Genomic DNA, 17877 nt, shown 5'->3' with positions numbered 1-17877 from the left:
CTGCTTAGACAGTTAACAGTGGACAGCTTAATGGTGACATGAGAAAGCCACTACATGGCTGGAGCCACTTATTGTTTCATCTTCGTGGCAATTTCAACTTGGAGATTTTTCAAGACCTCTTCTGTTTTTTTGTGTTCTCTTAATACCAAGGATGCTGATCTGCTTACAGCTATCCTTACAGCTTCCCGGCAAAGACCCATAATCTCGTAACCACAAACTATGATTACTACTACTTCCTCCTCACAAAACTTTTCTAGAAGAGCTTATCAGTTAGCTGCAGCTGGCTCAGAAGGTACAGCTGGCTGCCCTCTCCACTGTCCACACCCCAAATTATTCATGATGTATGTCTCAGCATATGCTACATGGTAACTTCCCTTTAAAAATTCAGTGGGACAACACTGAGCTCTTCCCCTTCACTTTGTCCCCACATATCTGTGATCACTCTAGATTCCTAATACACAGCAGTTGTTTCACCTATACTAATCTAACCTAAAAACTTACGTGTAAGCCATTTTTCCTGGTATTTTTACAAGCTCTCCTCCAAACTACAACCACTGCAGCAGTAACAGAGTAGAAAGATTTTAAGTTAACTCTCCTCCCTTTCTTCATGCTTTGCACCTCAAGAGGCATTACTCGCCCTAGCAATTGCATAAAATACTGGTTCATAATTTAGAAGCACTCGGAGTCCCCAGGCACAGCATAGCTAAGTTACATGAAAGAGACTCCCGATCAGATCAGGGAAGGCAGCAAAATGAAGCCCTATCTAGCAGGGGAGGTGTATGTGCGAGAAATGGGCAAAAAGTAGTTCAGGTCTCTAAAGTGCAGAGGCAAACACTGCAGGGTGGCTGTGGGAAGAAAAAGAAGGTTAGGAAGGCTGATCAGTCAACTACAGCCTATTTATCAGGTCTCCTGCCCTGTGAAGCAGAGATGTTCTAGCTTCAGTTAAGCAGCAAATGGCAACTTCTCTTTTCAACTTCCCCTTTCCCTCTCCCCCCACATAAAGCACAGCATAATGCATGTGTGGCCAGTAAGATGCCGCATCAGCCACATTAAAAAAAGCTGTTTTAAAGAAAATAGTTTTACATCCAAAAGTTTCAAGGTAAATGGCCAATAGCTTTCCACAAGCCTGTTTTTTTCATGTTTTCATTCTGGAAAGCTGGAATATTCTTCTCCATCAGCTGTATCAGTATCAGAAAGAGTATGTGCAAAACTATGCCTCAGTTACCTGTTTTTTTTTTTGCCCGAGTTCTCTCATATCATTTATAGTTAATCCAAACAGAATGCATTTTTACTTCTTTCCCTATTTATAAATAAAAAGTTAAGGTTATGAAAATTCACATCCTTTGCACTAAAACAGTAATTCTGAGTGTGAAGTGCAGCACATACGAAGTAGGAGTGGAAAAACACCTAGCTAAATCAAGCAACTGACACCTACCTACCTCCGTTCTAACTCAATTGCTTGTCATTGTGTGATGATACCTTGAAGTGCAGCTTTCCGTGAATTTGGAATCAGTTCTCAGGAAACATAAATCATTATGTAAACAAGACTTGACAGATATCCTCATGAATTACAACTCAAACTGTAAAAAACATGAAGAGCAGTTAGTACACTCAACAATAAAACAGGGTCACAATTCATTTACACAAGAAAGTTTTACCTCTTCTGCTGATCGGACTATCTGCACTTGTTCCATGGCAGCTTACTTACTGAGTTTAGAACTCATTCCCAAACAAACCAGGAACTCCCAAAACAAAGGATTTTTATACTACAAAATCTGGGGTCAAAGGAGGCTTACACTAGTATACATTGTATGGTATGTACCTAACTGCATGCTTTGGCTTACACATCTCAGTTAACTTCTCTTTGTAGGCAAACCACAAGAAACTTTGTCCTGCTTTTTATAGCACTACTACTTACCAATGTAAAACTTCCATCTTCTGAAGTGTATGAAGAACTCATTATTTATGCAAAGCTAACTGTATTGAGCACCCCAACTATATAGAAATTATTGTATCCCAAATATTTTATAGTGTTACTGCATTCAAAAAATACCATTACAGTTTGCAAAAATAAGCTTATACAAAGCCACACGCATTTTCTTGTGAGGGACTTGTATTTATTTCTACTACACATAACAGGAGAACTGCAGAATCACACAGGGGCTAAATACACACTAGTGGCACGTTGCCTTTATAAGCTTGTGTGGTTACATTTTCTATTCATTATAGCATGGTTTCCTCTCTGACCTTTAAAAAAAAAAATCCCAAACCTCTCAGAGGTCAGCCCTGTGGATTCTAACAGGAGTCTTCTGAAACTTTAAGGAATTGAATCCTCACTGGGATTCACAGTAAATTGAAAAACTGAAGAAAGAGTGGAGTGAAAGAATACAGGTATACAAAAGCTGACCAAAACACATGCACAAAAAAAAAAAAAAAAGGAAAAGTTAGTTTGTACTTCTAAATTTGTCAAGGCACATATGTCAATTAGACCAGACAGATACGCTTGAGGTACAAGAATTTAAGGGACTTCTCACAGAGACTGAACATCATTCAGTCCCAAATACTAAATTCCATTCTCCAGCCAGCACTAATCCATTCTATAAAAACATATATGAGTGCCATCTTGGGGAACAAGAGTTGTCTTGTTCTCCACTGTTTGTTACCCAAAACCTCCTACAGTTGCTAACAGTAATACTTTCCTCAATGCTCTTCTAAGTACAGACACAAAAATCTAGTACCTTATGAAGAGATATACACCACTTATTCCAATAAGAGCATTCCAAACCTTGCAATAGGAAAACCAATAAAATAATGGTTACATTGAATAGATCCTTCGATTTCTAAGATATCTGTGAATTAAGTTTTTTGCATTCACTATCAGAGCAGGATTAGTACCATGGCAAAGAAGCTATAAACATTGTTTTAACAAGCATATCCTTCCCCAAAGAATTAACAGCTTCGTGCTGAACAGTGGTCTTTGCCAGTGCTATGCCATCTTCGCTATTTACCTTCACAAATTTGTCAGAAGGAAGGGATTATAGACTCATGCCAAGTTCTGTACATAAGGTTGCAAACTGCAGTTGCTCGGTTAGATGCCAAGAGGATTTGAGTTGCATGTTCAGTTACAAGTTGAGTCCTAACACCGTTTTTTTTAAAGGGAATTTTCTGGAACACATGACTATATGAACACGTTTTCTTTTTAGACTTGCATCAAATACTCTGAGATAGTAAGTGTTGAGACTTACCTGGCCAGTGGGGAAAAACACAGACTAGATTTAGAAACAAGCATAAGCTTCTCTTGCCCTCAGCACAGACCAAACTATCACATTCAGTGTCTATCAATGTGATCTAAGATAAGAACAAGACTAGTTAGGCAGCTCTTCAAGAACACAGGAAAGAGTTTAATTTGTGCATTCCTTCTAATGAATCACATCTCAGAGACTAAACCCGAGTCAAAACTTTCACTCCAGATAAAGGCAAAGGCATTTCCAAATTCTGGCTCCAAAGCCCTACTATGCTAAAGCAGCTGGACCAAAGCCAGCTGCCCACCTCTCCAGCTAGCATTCCTCCCATGGGGACAAAGTAGTACTGCCATCTTTTAAGCAAAAGATCACACTCTGCACAATTTAATGCTGTGATAGGACAACGTAGTTAATATGAAGTTGAGGCAAAAACCAGAATTACCTAGATGGTTTGCAAAGCCTGGGATTCTTAACTACAGAGCTTGAGCATTTCTGCCTGAAGCAGAACCAGTCTCAACAGCTGTCATTTAAAGAGAGCAGCCTACTCTCCTAGAGTCAGTCAAGTACAACCCCAGATCAAAGATCAGTTAAAAGCTGCAGAAAAACAACATGTTCTGTTCAACATTGTGTGTCCCCTGATGAAGATTCCTCCCCTCACAAATGAAGAACCTTCACTGTTTAAGAAGATACTGAATTCTCACCAACATTTCCAATAGATAGACATAAAAAAAGAGCAAGCTATTTTGGGCAGAGATGTTTACCAGACATTCTTAAAAAAAAAAATTCTCAAGTATTACTTTACTCAGAGTTGTCCTATCAAATTCACTGTTTTAATTTCTGGCACCTATCACTGTAAAGATTATGCTTGTCACCTCTTCTGAGAGAGGCAGCTGCTCTAGAAATAGTTACAGCATTTACTGCTTCTCACCTGGAAACTACTAACTCCTCCCACAACTGATTCACATTGAACAAACCACACACACTTCACTACAGTACAAAAAACGCTGCCAACTTTGAACTATCCCTGCAGAAGACCGAGTGCTTGCTTCTAAATGACATACGAGACCAAAGTTACTGCAGCATTAACCAAGGAGAACATTAAATCACAATTTATGGGTACTGGCTAAACAATCACACTGACTTGTGAACTGTTCCATACACACGTGCAAAAGCTCAGCTGTCTACACACTGCTCTTCCTAAGGCTGTGTCTGAACGGCTGCTCTTTGACAGGCTAACCTGGACACTTAAAATTACAATTGATCATTTATCTTATTTCAGGTTATTTTGAAGTCAGCTTGTTTTTACACTAGGCTGCATGAATTGGCAGCAACACAATTTCACTTCAGAGCAATACAGACAGTCTTTACCTTCTGTACCCTCTCTTTACATCACACATTTACCCATTTCTGTTTTCTGCGTTACCATGCTCTCTGCATTGGTCTTGCACTGTTGCCAAAATATAAGCTCTCAGCCTTACATTGAAAATATTTACCCGTAATTCCAACTACCTTTTAAAGGTGCAACAATTGCCTATTAAGATGTAACAGTTCTCCAATTTATGCCCATTTCACACCTATGTTGAAGGCACTGGGTTAACAGAGCATCAATGACACTGAGAACTGAACAGCGTAAAGCAAATGATTCCTATAAGTAGTAGTTTCTCGGTTTTCAGGCTGGAAGGAATTAGTATAGTCTGTGTTCCAGTGAAATAACCTTTATATCTTAAATTCCTTCATTGATCATGGATTATTTTCTTATTCCACTGTTTTAGTGCTCATTTATTTCATTTAACTCTCTAACGGAAACAGTTGTCTTAGCCTAGTTTTCATGTATAAAACTACACACAAACCATGGAAAAAACTGAATTTAGGTTGGCTTTTCTTTTTTTTTTTTTTTTCCTTCTTTTTCTTTTGGACACCTATAAACACAGCAAGAAGTCTTCACCTGAATTCCAACTTCTACTAAGCTTTAAGTTTTACTAGGGACCTGCAGACTGAAGATTCCTTCTGAATCACTAGGCACATCTGATGGACCTATAGTATCTGCTTCACATGATAATGCCTGTAAAATACTACTGTTTAGAACAGTGAAGGATTTGAAATAAAATGGCTAGAGAGAAAAATTGAGGGGAGGCTGCAGAAAACAATACAATAAAAAAAGTTATTTAGACCATTTCTGGCTGTGAATGTTTAAACCATTATTTTATCTGTTAATTATTGCTAATTCCTTTTTGCCTAAGCAATTATCAAATATAACAGGACTGGTATAGTACATCTGCACACCTATATACTAACTACATACTAACTAGCTGTCTTTTAATCATTTGCCAGACTGTAGAGTTCCATGTTCCATGGCAATCAGACCTTGTGCTGTTGCGGCCTGCTTAAAGACAGACTTTTAAGAAAAAGAGTTAGTGTCTATAATCTTTACGTAAAAACCATGTACAGTGCAACTGAGTAGAATGTTTTACACACACATGTAAAAACAGGTTTATGTGCATTTTTTCAACCAATACAGAAGACGCTGTGGGTATCAGCAGTCGGGGAAAGAAAAAAAAAAAATCCTAACCAGTGCTACAGATCAAGGTTCTCCTGCATCCTGAAGTCTCAAAAATGTGGTTAAAACCAAGTTTTTCAAGTGAAATTTGAGTAAGCTTACTGAAATCTTGATGTCAAATTCCAACCCCATGTAAACAAAGAAAAAAATATTAAAAAAACTATTCCAGAAACAACACTGAAGTGTAAGTTTCTTTCCCTGTTAGATGTTTGTTAAACCTAAGTGCTTTGACTTGACACTTTGTTCTCATACTCTCACATAAAAGCCATTAAAAAAAAAATAAATTGTTCAATCCAAGACTTTTAGGATGGAGCTGGACCATTCTGTTCAGACAACATTATTGTATTAATCATCCTGAAATAAGCTTTTTAACAGAGCTGGACAGGACAACTCAATTCAATGTTTTCCAAAACCTTCATTTTCACATGAAGTTCAAATCAAAAAAGTCTTTTTCACCCTCCTCCATGTTTCATAGCAATCAAGATCTACTACATACTTTTTAGACCATCTGTGGTTTTGGTGGGTACATTACTCACTGAGGTAATCACTAATTAAGCTTTTTGTTTTGGTAGAAGTTCTTAAATTCTTTCATCATCTCCCTACTAGCTCATGTTAACCATGCTCCTCCCCTTGCACCCCAAGTCAAACAGCAAACCCAAATATAACTTCCACAGGAAGCCTGCACAAGACACTACTGAGACGGCTTCAAGGACAAAACACCTGCCATTTCCCACTTCACAAGTCTCAGCATGACCTCCATGTATATATATAACATCTACAATTCACCCATGATTTTTTCATCAAAATACATACTTTCTAATTACAGAAATTCATCACAGGGGGACCATTATGGATGTACAAGGGAAATACAGTGGTCCAAACAAGATTTCCATCTCGTAATATTTTACTATCTTCTCCTTCCCTGACCCTCCCCCTCATCCACATCTCCTTGACTTTCATAAAGCCTGGTGCCTTACATCTCAAAACATCCTTCTAGTTGATTGCAGAAGTGATTTTAGTGGCTATGACTCCAAGACAAGTAATAAACATTAAATTAAGTTACCAAAAAGGTGAGCGCAACATGTTTGTAAGCTTTGAAATATAAACTTTTACCTCAGCTGTAATGCCACTGACAGCTATATTTTAAAGTATATCCAATTTTCCAGTAAAATGGTGTAAGCAAAAACCTTTGGTTAGCAAAGCAGAAAGACTGCATGAACTGCAACTTCATCAAGAAATTTCAGAACACCATTTCAGAAAGGCATGTGCTGTTCAAGAGCCCAGGTTTCTAAATTTCAACCCAACTAGACTTTAAAATAAGTTCATTTTCATAGCTTAGAACCAGAACAAACCATGTCCAAACTACATAATCAAATTTTTATAAAAATTAAGGTTTAACATTTATTTTACATCTAGCTTTCCACATCCATGTGGGGACAAGGAATCAGAATGTACATAACTATAAGCAGTGCAAAAGTGGTGCCAGTGTGAAGTCACAGATGCACAACAAAGTGATAGAACAAGACTAGAGAAGATGAAGCTATGGATGTTAAGAATGGAGACAAAAAAAAAAAAAGAAGAAACAAGGAAAAATGTGAAGGAAGAGGGCAGGAAAGAGGAGAGCTGGATGTTTAATAATGCCCTTGTTGCTGCAAAGATAAACTAATGGCACAAGACAGTGTTTCTTGTAGAACAAAAATCCAATAGCAATGAGTCTTTATTCACGTTTAGTCACCTGACGCGAGGAAAGTGTCTGTTGCATTAGAATAGTCATCAATGTAAATGGCAGCATGGCTGAACAAGTCCTTTTCAATGGTAACGAACATCCCACATAGTAAAGTCACTTCAACACAGCCTCATGACAATTCCCACATCAAAACAGTACTTTATTTTATAATTTTTTGCCTCATCATTACTCCCACATTAAGATCTTTCAGCTGTCAAGTGTACAAGGTGAAGAAAAAGGTTCTCAGTCAGCAAACACAGGTGCATCAGGAAGTATCTCCACAATACACCACTTCGGATCTGCTGGGTCCCAAGTCCATCCTTGAACGCTGGGCTCCCAGCACCAAGTGTAGCACACTACTAAGGCTACACTACTATGTTAGCTTATTAATTCTGCATACATCAGGCTGAACAATGTGTCAACCTGCAACAGACTGAGCATTATAACTGAAAATGGCAAAAGATTCACTCTATTGAACTTTACATCATTATTCGATGTTAAACAATGAGGCAAATCCCAACAGTATATACAAAAACCAGCTTTGCTTTTACAAAAGATTTTGTTTCCCATATTGATTAATCCAGGCAGCTAATTCATTGGTTTATGCAACTTTATTGAAGAAAATAAATCAATTAACTAGTAGAGCTATTAGTTGATCACTCATCCATTGACAACTTGCATCATTTATTCAGTGCTATATTAAACAGTGTTTGGAAGACAGATTAACTAATAGCTCCAAGCCTCCTAACAAAATTTAAATGAATTACAAAAATGTTCTTAGACCCTATTTTGGAATACAAGGGATGTTTGACTTCCAATTTCCATTCTCTGTAAAACAAGAACTGGTCATTCCTTTATTGACATGCATAAGATACATCACATTTTCTGTTCTGCTGATGCTATAGATTCAGTACCAATTCTCCAGACACATCAGTTATGAGCAAAAGTATATAATAAAACCTCAGTTCTCTAACACTGGAAGGTTTGGAACAAGATGGATGTTGCTACAGCAATGTTACTTCTTTGATGGGAGAAAACTGAACATCCATCTCCCCTCCCCCATTCAGGTGGTATCTTCAGTATCTGTTAGAGCAGTGAGGAATGTTTGTTTGTTTTTAATCTCATAACCAAGTTAGAATGAAGACATTGGCCACATAATACACATGCTCCATTAAAAAAAATTCTGAATCTTGGGCAATTGTTCTTGTGTAACTACTTTACAGATTCTAAAAGCAGTTATTGTCCAAAGCTGGAAGAACTAAAGTCTTCTCAGATGAGCATGTGCATGAATGGAAGGAGGTAAACAAAAAAATAAAAAAGATGAGGTCTGATAGGGGAGCAGCCGGATAAGAAAATCAAAAAAGGAACAGTAATTTAAAGTTTATTCCAGCTATAATGCAGGTTATTCTGACTTTAAGGTAGCATCACATGGCATACTTCTGAGTCCATTCTCGCGATATTCTGTTGTACCTGCAAACAAAATCAGCAACTGAATTAGTGTCAGCATGAAAATTACAATTTCCTAAACAATCATTGTGTCATTTTATCCCCATCTCCCTATTCTCTTCACACTGATAAACCTCTTTCTATACTCAGACATACTTGAACTGAAAAAAATGAACAAATCCCCCCCTAGACTGACTAGGATATCCTTTAATTTATATGAGACACTTTAAAATTCAAGGCAAGCAGATTTGCTAGAAGTCCGTTGTGAAAAACTACCGAAGGCGACTAGAAACCACTTGGGGTGGGAGAGGCAACAGGAGCATTTTGCTTAAATATTGTCCTTAGGTAAAGATTACCGTATCACATGCCGTAAGTAAAGATTACTTGGTTAATAGTATCATTGGATACAGGATGTCAAAGTTTCCAATTTTAGAGTAAAACAATACTAAGCATTTCTTCCCACATGAATATACTGCTCAGACAATTCTTAAAAAGGACATTAAAAGAATATTTAAGTACACCATTTCCACAGGAATTGAGCTGACAATTAGTTTATACTTAACTCCATGCTTGTCAGTAAGAAGTTAATTTTCAACTATACAAGCAGAACATAATCCCCATTCATTTTCCTAGTTTGTATGTAGAAGACAGGCACTGCTGAATAATAACAAGTTGAAATTTGGATTGTCTAAATTCACCCATGTCTAAGCATGAGGTCTCCCTCAGGGCATCACTTTTAAGGAAATTCTGACAAAATCTGGGTAAATACTTACCAGAACAAGTTGACAAGCTGGCTCAAAACTTGATAATTATTTCATACTAATTTGTTTTTTGGCCATGCAAGAGCAGTATCTGTGAGAAATAGTGACTAGCCAATACATTTCACACTAACCACAGATCAAGCTGTTAAATAACCAAGTTCAGTAACTGGTGCATCCATTATCTGTTAGTTAATCCAGTGCCTTATAGCATGCAGCACCCAAGTGCTGACAAATTTCCATTTTGTTAAATGCACCATAATGTGCAGATATTCTTACCCTACAGCATAGCGTATTTCTCTGTCCACTCTCTTGCTAACCTATTGTACCTAATTGGACAAGTATATTTAGCATTAAAATATATATATATAGATGTAAAAACCAAGTCTAATTCATATAATTCTATCTGTGCAAAATGTTAAAAACACACAAGGAAAAAAAAGTTGTTTCAACACAGATAGGAAGAAAGTTACAAAGACTTTTTTCAAGGGGAGCACCAAAATTAAAGGCCAAGTTGATAACAAAAGAAAGGACCAAAATAACAGGTATCTCGTCCTCAATATGAAGATCTAACTCTGTTCTATTTATGCATGGTAAGCAAAAGACTGGGTAATACATACTTTAAAATACTGCCACGCATGTGAGAAAGTCTCCTTCACCCACAACTTCAAAGATACTAAGCCCCTTTGTTTTTAAATTATGCACTACCAAGAATAGGTGGTACTTCGACACACAAGTTCTCTCCATTCCAGATTTTCACAAAAGGCTCACTCAACACAATTCCTGTCCGACAATGTACTCTTACAAACCCATAAAATACTAGTCTTATGCAACTCTGCACTTACTTGTCTCTGTCTGTTTTATAGATACGTGCAATCTCTGGCACTAGTGGGTCATCTGGATTTGGATCACATAACAGCGAACAAATGGATAAGAGAACTGTGAAAACAAAAAGAGAATTCTCTCAATAGCAAAACAGGAGCAACCATCTCAGAAACAATAGAGCAAACATCTTTACATTAGCATGATGTCAGCACAGAAAAGAACCTAAAAAGCCTTTTCCTGATACATGGCAAAAATAAATTTGTAACCCACTCTAAATAAAAAGCCCAGAATAACTTAAAAGTTCTTAAGAACTATTTGTTTCCTATTTCCTAATACTTATAGCTGTCAGTAAGCACACACAAGAACAGAACTGTTGTCTCCTGCACTATGATGCAATGTAGCAGCCAACAAAAGCACGTTATTACGTATTCTGCTGACCAGAATATTCCATGGCTTTAATCACTAAAACTATAACCTTTTGGGTTTTTTTTAAAAAAACAAACTGAATTCTTTCTCTGTTGTAAGACAGCAATACCCTGGTCTGCACTGATAAAACTACATGTATGTTGTAAAATAAAGGAGTAACACTGTTGTAGGCAGCTATGAGGACTTAATCCTCTACTCTTGCAGCAGCTTTGAAAGAAAAACAATAGTGACAGCATTAAAATGTGGGGAAACCACATTTAAATCAGAAACCTACTCCTTAGACAGGATTTACAAGTTCTACAGACAAAGGAGCACTTTGATGGATCTTTTGAAGCCATAGTGACTAGTGGCTTTGAAGCAAAACAAAATTTGATCATAGTGAAAATATTTGAGAATTTAACTGTTGTTTACTATAGTAAAATGAGAAAAGCTACAAAGCTTCTATTGCAGCACCACATCGATTTATCCTGAGGTAGAATCAGTAAGCTTAGTTCATGATGTAATAAAATGCCCGTGCAGAGTGGCAGAAAGCAGCATGTATTAATAAGTTTTCTTTTATTCATCTACCTGAGAAATGCCAATGTAACTCTGCATGTAATTCTAGACAGAGTCAGACAAAAACCTATGTAGATTTAATTATTAAAAACTGACTTTAAACTATTCTTTAAATTAACATGCAAGTGCGTATCTAGATGGACAGCTTTAAACAAGTAGTTTCTCAGCCTTAGCTCAAATACACCACCACAGGCCTGTTTCAATCCAAATGCTGGCAGATTCCTCTGGAACCAAACTAGTAATCTCTGCTAAGAATAATGAAGCAAGTAAGTGGCCAGTCAAGGCCTTACTTAAACAACCATGTAGCAAAAGGTGTTAGAAAAAACAATTATCCATAAAAAATGCAGTAAGCTATCATTATCCAATTGGCAAAACATCGGCTAGAATGAGAATGCCAAATCAAGAGACAGGTAAGAACTCAAGACAAAGCTAACAGCACAGTATTCAACACAAGATGGAAACATTTCTCCTTCATATAAATTACCTTTAGAAATAGTTAAAGCAGGAGACCACTGTGATCTTAGAATATCAAGACAAATGCTGCCATTACTGTTAATATTTGGATGATAGATTCTTGTTGTAAATGCAACCTGCAACAACAAAAAAAGAGCATGTTTTCGTCTATGACAATAATTATGTTACCCTTTGTCTTCAGTCAAGCTATTTAGTCAACTCAATTTACTCTAAAAGAATTAAGCAGTTAAACTGCATCAAATTCATGGAAATTCACGCAAGCCACAACCTCTCAGTTTCCAATTACTAGGTACTCTATTTCAAACAGAGAGAGGGGTAGTGTGAGGCTGTGTTTTAACCACAGGTGCCTGCATCAAGATGAAGACAGTCAACAGAAGTGCCTGAACAAAGGTAGCACTGCTATCACAGAGCTAAAGAACTTCAAACACTGTGATGACTCCAAGTGTGTACTTTCATATTGACTGAAAAGTGGAAGACCATGCTAGTGGCTGATAAAGCTACAAAAAAAGAAGAATTTGACAGTAATTGCAAAATATTACAGATACTATCTTCACTGATTTTAGGCACTCAGCAAGACAATCCCTATTCAGTGCTCTACAGACCAACCCAAAGAGGTACATTGTAATATAATACCTGACAGCCCCCATCAGCAAGAATTCTAGCATAGTAATACAAAGCTACTAAGTTTTCCTATCAATTAATAGGAATAAAACCAAACATCACTCCAAGACATTCAGAATTCACATATATGAATTTGCTCCTAAAACACATGTTAACATACCTATTTTTGTGGTAGTCAGAGAGGGACCTAGCCATCCAATATACTGTGAGAATATGTGAAAAGAAGTGAGAACTTGGCAATATTACAACACAGATGCTGACAGATTCTGTCCTGTACTCAGTTCTTTAAAGGGCACTAATTTCACAAATGAGAAAGCAATACTTACCTTAGGTGGTTTGAAAGGGTAGTCTGTAGGAAAGTGAATTGTCAAGAAGAATACACCACCCTGGTATGGACTGTCATTCTGTCAAAGCAAGCAAATAATTCTATTAAGATCTTTAGGGCTAAATATCACTAAAGATGTTGGTTTTAAGTAAATAAAAGCAGAGGAAATTTGTTTGAACTACTGAATTGTTTAATCTACCAATATAAGAGAGATGCCATTAAAATTCAATTACTACTTCCTAAGGTAAGTGATATAGAACACACAGAGGTCACTTTCTGTATGGACCTCTTTGTCTGAGCTAATGCTACATAGAAAACAGCTTCTCTGACAATTCATTCAGGACAAATTGGCAAAAGGATTATAATGCCTCTGAGACAGCTCCAAGAAGTAATGTTAACAGAGTGATGATCCTGTCAGGTTAGAAAACCTCAAGTTCTGTGTTTAGAGCTATTCTGTTATGACCTCTGAAGTTTGCAGTGGCCATGGACAGCACTAAGGGCCTCCCATTCCCTTCTAAGTTCCATCCTTGGCTAAGGCATTGCTCAGTCCTGGCGAAAAGCTACAAATACACAGCTAACTCCATGTTCCTTGAAAAAAAAAACCCCAACCCTGAAACAAAAATGAAACAAACAAAAAAATCCCACCCCACCAGCACCACCAAACAAAAAAACCCCCACCCATCAAGATTAAAGTGAATTCTTCCCCCTTTTGGTATTAGAAGTTCACTGTAATCTAGTATGGAAGAGTATTTTACATTTCCCTACTCTAAGGAAACAAGTATGGGGATAATTCATTCAAGTGCTAACAATCAGCAGTAAAGCAACATTTGGAGTCAAAAAAGCTGATACCAAGTACAGCATAAATGGACTGACTAAATAGGAACTGCATACAGGTTATGAGAAGAAAGATGTATGAAGTTTCAACTTGAAACAACAACTAAGTTTCTGAAATAGAGCTAACAACTTCATTGTTTAACCTGAAGACTAGAATGCTTTTAATTCCAGATTCAGGGCTAAGGAAAATTAATCTGAGACACACAGGGTACACTTCTGAATTATTTCTAAATTGAATTTTCATATTAATTGCAAGAACATTTCACCAAAGGAAGTAACTACATCTTAGTTAAATATCAGAAAATTAAATTCTGCAACACAAGACAAGGGACTCAAACCTGAAAACATATAGGTTATACCCTACCCAATCTCTGCTGAAAATCTAGAAATCAAGATAGAACCTCTTGTATTTGGTCAACAGATACTATATGAGGCCTTGAGGAGCCAGAAAGCAACCCTTCTTTACTGCACATATTCTGGTGATATGTTTTAGTAATTACAGAAATCCCTCTTAGAATGTGTTAAACTAATGTAAGTTCTCTTAAATCTATCTAAGAAAATCACAGCCTGAAGAATATCCTATCGCAGAAGTGGAAGGCCAGATATTGGTTCTACAATCCTCATCTGTTATTCAAGGCACTTGGCAACACCACAGGAGTACTAGAACTACTAACACCACACTCCTGTCAGGATACTGCCCATTCTTGGATCAGTAACACAGACCTTTTGACATCACAAAAACCATATGGGAAAAAAAGGAGCTATACATTATTAAGGCATAAGGGGAAGCTAAAATTAATAATACCAATTTAAATTCCACTGATGTTTAATACCTTATGACCATGCAGACGCCAGCCATGTAAAAATCACACTCAGTATAGTGTAGAAAGAACATTCCTTGCCATTTAAGCATGAATACAGTTATTAAACAGTTTTATCTTTTTGAGGCACCTAGTTACAATTGCTGAGGACCAGGGACTATGGAATGGAGAATCATTTTTCCATTAGAGGTGAACCTCTAATACGCACATTTTCCATAGCAATCTCCTAAAACCACATTTGTAGCTATATATAGTGTCAGGGCAACTCAGCATCACTGATATTTAATTTATACTCTGTAGCCACACCAGAAGCATCACATTGTGGCTGCAGATCTACTGGCATGCAATATGTGTCTTCTCAAGTTACAGGTTTTGTTTTCTAAATATAGATAAGCAGCCCTGAGAATTCCAGATGTCAAGCATTTGCAGGTTATGTCTTCAGTGAAGGCAAGCATTTGCCACCTTTACTCCCACAAGGAAAAAGTCACATTTCAGGTTTCAGATGTTCATTGAACCTTTAAACATAGACTTTTATCCTCTAGTCATAACTGGAACTTCACATTTCAGTGACTTTTTTTCCCCTTCTGTTTCTAAAAGTATTCAACATCTCAGTACATGACAGCAGACCAAATAAGGATTCACTGTTCTGTTCTAAGATCCACAAAAAACCATCCCAACTAATTCTTGACACTGGGACCATCTCCTAGTACAAACTTCATGTTAGATTCAAACTGTAGAAAAAGTTAAATGCAAACAAAGTTTCTAGACATTAAGTGATAATGCCTAACATTGCTCCAGAGATAATGTCAGCTGAAATACATGTCCTCATAAAACATTTCAACAATAATCAAACTGATTTTCCCCCCCCCTCCATTTTCTGTTACTGCAAGGTGTACCTCTAGAACTAGAGCTTAGTAAGGGGAGTTAAAAACAAGTAAAACAAAAAACCCCACAGTTTCCTCCTGAGTAAGAGCTACTAGTTTAATATTACGTCACAAGAATCAGAATACTTACAGGTCCCATAATTGTGGCTTGCCAATGAAACACTACAAAAGAAAAACTCTGCATTATTATCTATGTATTACATGCTTTGAGTTAGCAAAGCAAAGCATAAAACTTAAGGTTACTTACTGTCATCTCCAACGGGACCTGCTGAACACTGTGCTGGAGGATCACGGGCTAAGTCACTAAGTTCCTTTTGGAAAAAAGAACAAACAACTGTTCAGAGAAGGAACACTAAGGAACTCAGTCATTTTCACTTCATGTCCAGCAAAAGCCTTTAACAGTTTTTCCATATACAAACACAAAAGAATGTCCGATAACAGCTATTAGAACCACTAGAGATCAGTATCAAAAATGTCTTTATAGAAAACAACGACCACAAAACCCAGTTAAGAAGGTAAAGAGCTCCAATGACTATGCTTTTCCAAATAAATACCACTACTATCAAGACACTACTGCTGAAGAAGGGACATAAAGGAAAGCAGGACACGGAGCCTGAGGTGGGCAAGGTCTAACCACTTTCTGATCAAGATTTTTCAAGGATTCAATCTTAGCTAGAGAAGCCTGAAGTGATTAAGAGAGAAAGCTATTAATGAGTCTTCATGAAACAGAAAGCAGTATGTATGTAACATCTGATGTTAAAACTCAGAACAGAAAGAAAAAACCCAACAGAAACTCAGTTTCATTTTCCCTGCTACCTCCAGCAGGGATATATCTTGCATAGATTGAAGTAGACAAGAAAATTAAAGAGGCTGAACAAGTGTTAGAATCAGGCAAAATATATGTATTTATTTTAAACTTCACATTTAAGACAATTATGCCTTTAAAATTCTGAATAACTGAGCTGCAGAACAGTTCCCTCCCTTCCCCATTACAGAGGGAATGAAAAAGAAACTTCAGATGAAGATTCCTTGTTTAGTATCAAGGCTGCTGTAATGAATCAAAATACCTCAGCATGATTTTGTTTAAACACTCTGCAAGTTACTTGTTTGGGCAGTGTCTTTTAAAATTAAAATTTATTTTCAGTTTAAGTATGTAACAGATACCTTCCCTCTTCCCTGCTCGCTTTTAAATCTAAAAATGGCTTCAGGAGCTTCTATAAATCTGCACTTGTCCAGGTATCTAGAATCTAGAAGTCATGAGAAAAGGGAAAACCTTCAGTCCCTCTCCCATATATTAAGAGTTGCACACAAGTTATTTTGCTACAAGTCTATACAAGCCATTAAAACAAGACCTTTCCATTACTTTGACAGACATTTAAGAAACCCAGGCATTCCTATTATGCTGGAAACATACGCATATTTGGATCAGACAGCTAACTGTTTTGTCTGGAAAGATCTTAATGTACAGCCTTTAAGTTTCACAAATTCTGCACATAATACAAATTTAGTAAGTGCAAGCCAACACAAAATGAGGAAAAAACAAAAGGTATGTTCCCTGTAACTTGAACAACTTGTTCTTTGGTAAGATGCTACAAGCAGAGAGAATAACACTACTTCAACATGTACAAGTGCACACGTTCAAAAAAACCCCAAAACCCACAGCAAAAAAAGCAGTCGCACACCCCCCCACCCCCCAAGAAACTTAGTAGTCCAGCATTTCCCTTCCCTACACATGCCGATTTTGATTAACTTTCCCGTTAACCAGACTTCTGATTTGCACTGGAATCAGACTGTTTTGTAAAATAGAATTGTATCAGTTCTAATAAGCAATGGCACAATGAAGTTAGTATTACGGTTCATTTCACTGCTGCTGTTATTTAGAAACATGGGCAGCACCTTCCAGATTATCACAGTAAATCTATTTAGAGTGCATTTCTCTACACTCCCCACTTATTATTGAGTGTCCCTGTAATAATTCTCTTGTGAAATATCACTTATCAGGTTCATATGTTGTTCAGCACTCTCCATGGATTTCTATTATCCATGTAAAGGAGAACAAGAAATGTAAAAAGAACCTTCAGATAGAAAGTTTTTCTTAATTTGCTGAGTGAGGTTTTTTTTCCCATTTAACAAATACAGCAAGTTTTGTTAATCGGGCTGAGTTCTCATTCAGATATATTTTCCAGTTCTAAGAATGATCAATGATTTCCAAAATCTGAGAGAATAAAAAGATACTTTGTCCCCTAAAATAAGTTGCAGCAAGAGAATAAGCAGAAATTACACACGTTACTATTTTAATGGAATTGTTTAGTTACTACTGGATTATATGACTTAATTGAGGAAGATCAGATCCTATTTTTTTAAAACTATCACAGGGACTAAA

At 36.9% G+C, this 17877-nt stretch overlaps 1 protein-coding gene across 2 annotated transcripts; it reads right to left on the bottom strand.

The window, feature by feature from the left end:
* Positions 1-7484: 7484 nt before the first annotated feature.
* UBE2D3 (ubiquitin conjugating enzyme E2 D3) lies at positions 7485-15840 on the bottom strand. 2 transcript variants are annotated; one of them, XM_026847834.1, is made up of 6 exons: positions 15742-15840; positions 15625-15656; positions 12957-13034; positions 12020-12125; positions 10575-10668; positions 7485-8995 (listed from the first exon to the last, which is right to left on the bottom strand). In XM_026847834.1, coding segments are annotated over exons 1-6 (357 nt in total). In that variant the 5' UTR covers positions 15743-15840; the 3' UTR covers positions 7485-8949. The 2 variants fall into 2 exon arrangements, with proteins under 2 accessions (XP_026703635.1, XP_026703634.1); XM_026847833.1 differs by lacking the exon at positions 15742-15840 and having other exon boundaries at positions 7491-8995; positions 15625-15678.
* Between the last annotated feature and the right edge of the window lie 2037 nt (positions 15841-17877).

This window comes from Athene cunicularia, assembly GCF_003259725.1.
Source record: "Athene cunicularia isolate RWA chromosome 4 unlocalized genomic scaffold, athCun1 chr4_part2, whole genome shotgun sequence".
NCBI lineage: Eukaryota > Metazoa > Chordata > Aves > Strigiformes > Strigidae > Athene > Athene cunicularia.
The sequence above is the reverse complement of the archived record's forward strand: the minus strand, read 5'-3'. Positions and strand labels throughout refer to the sequence as shown.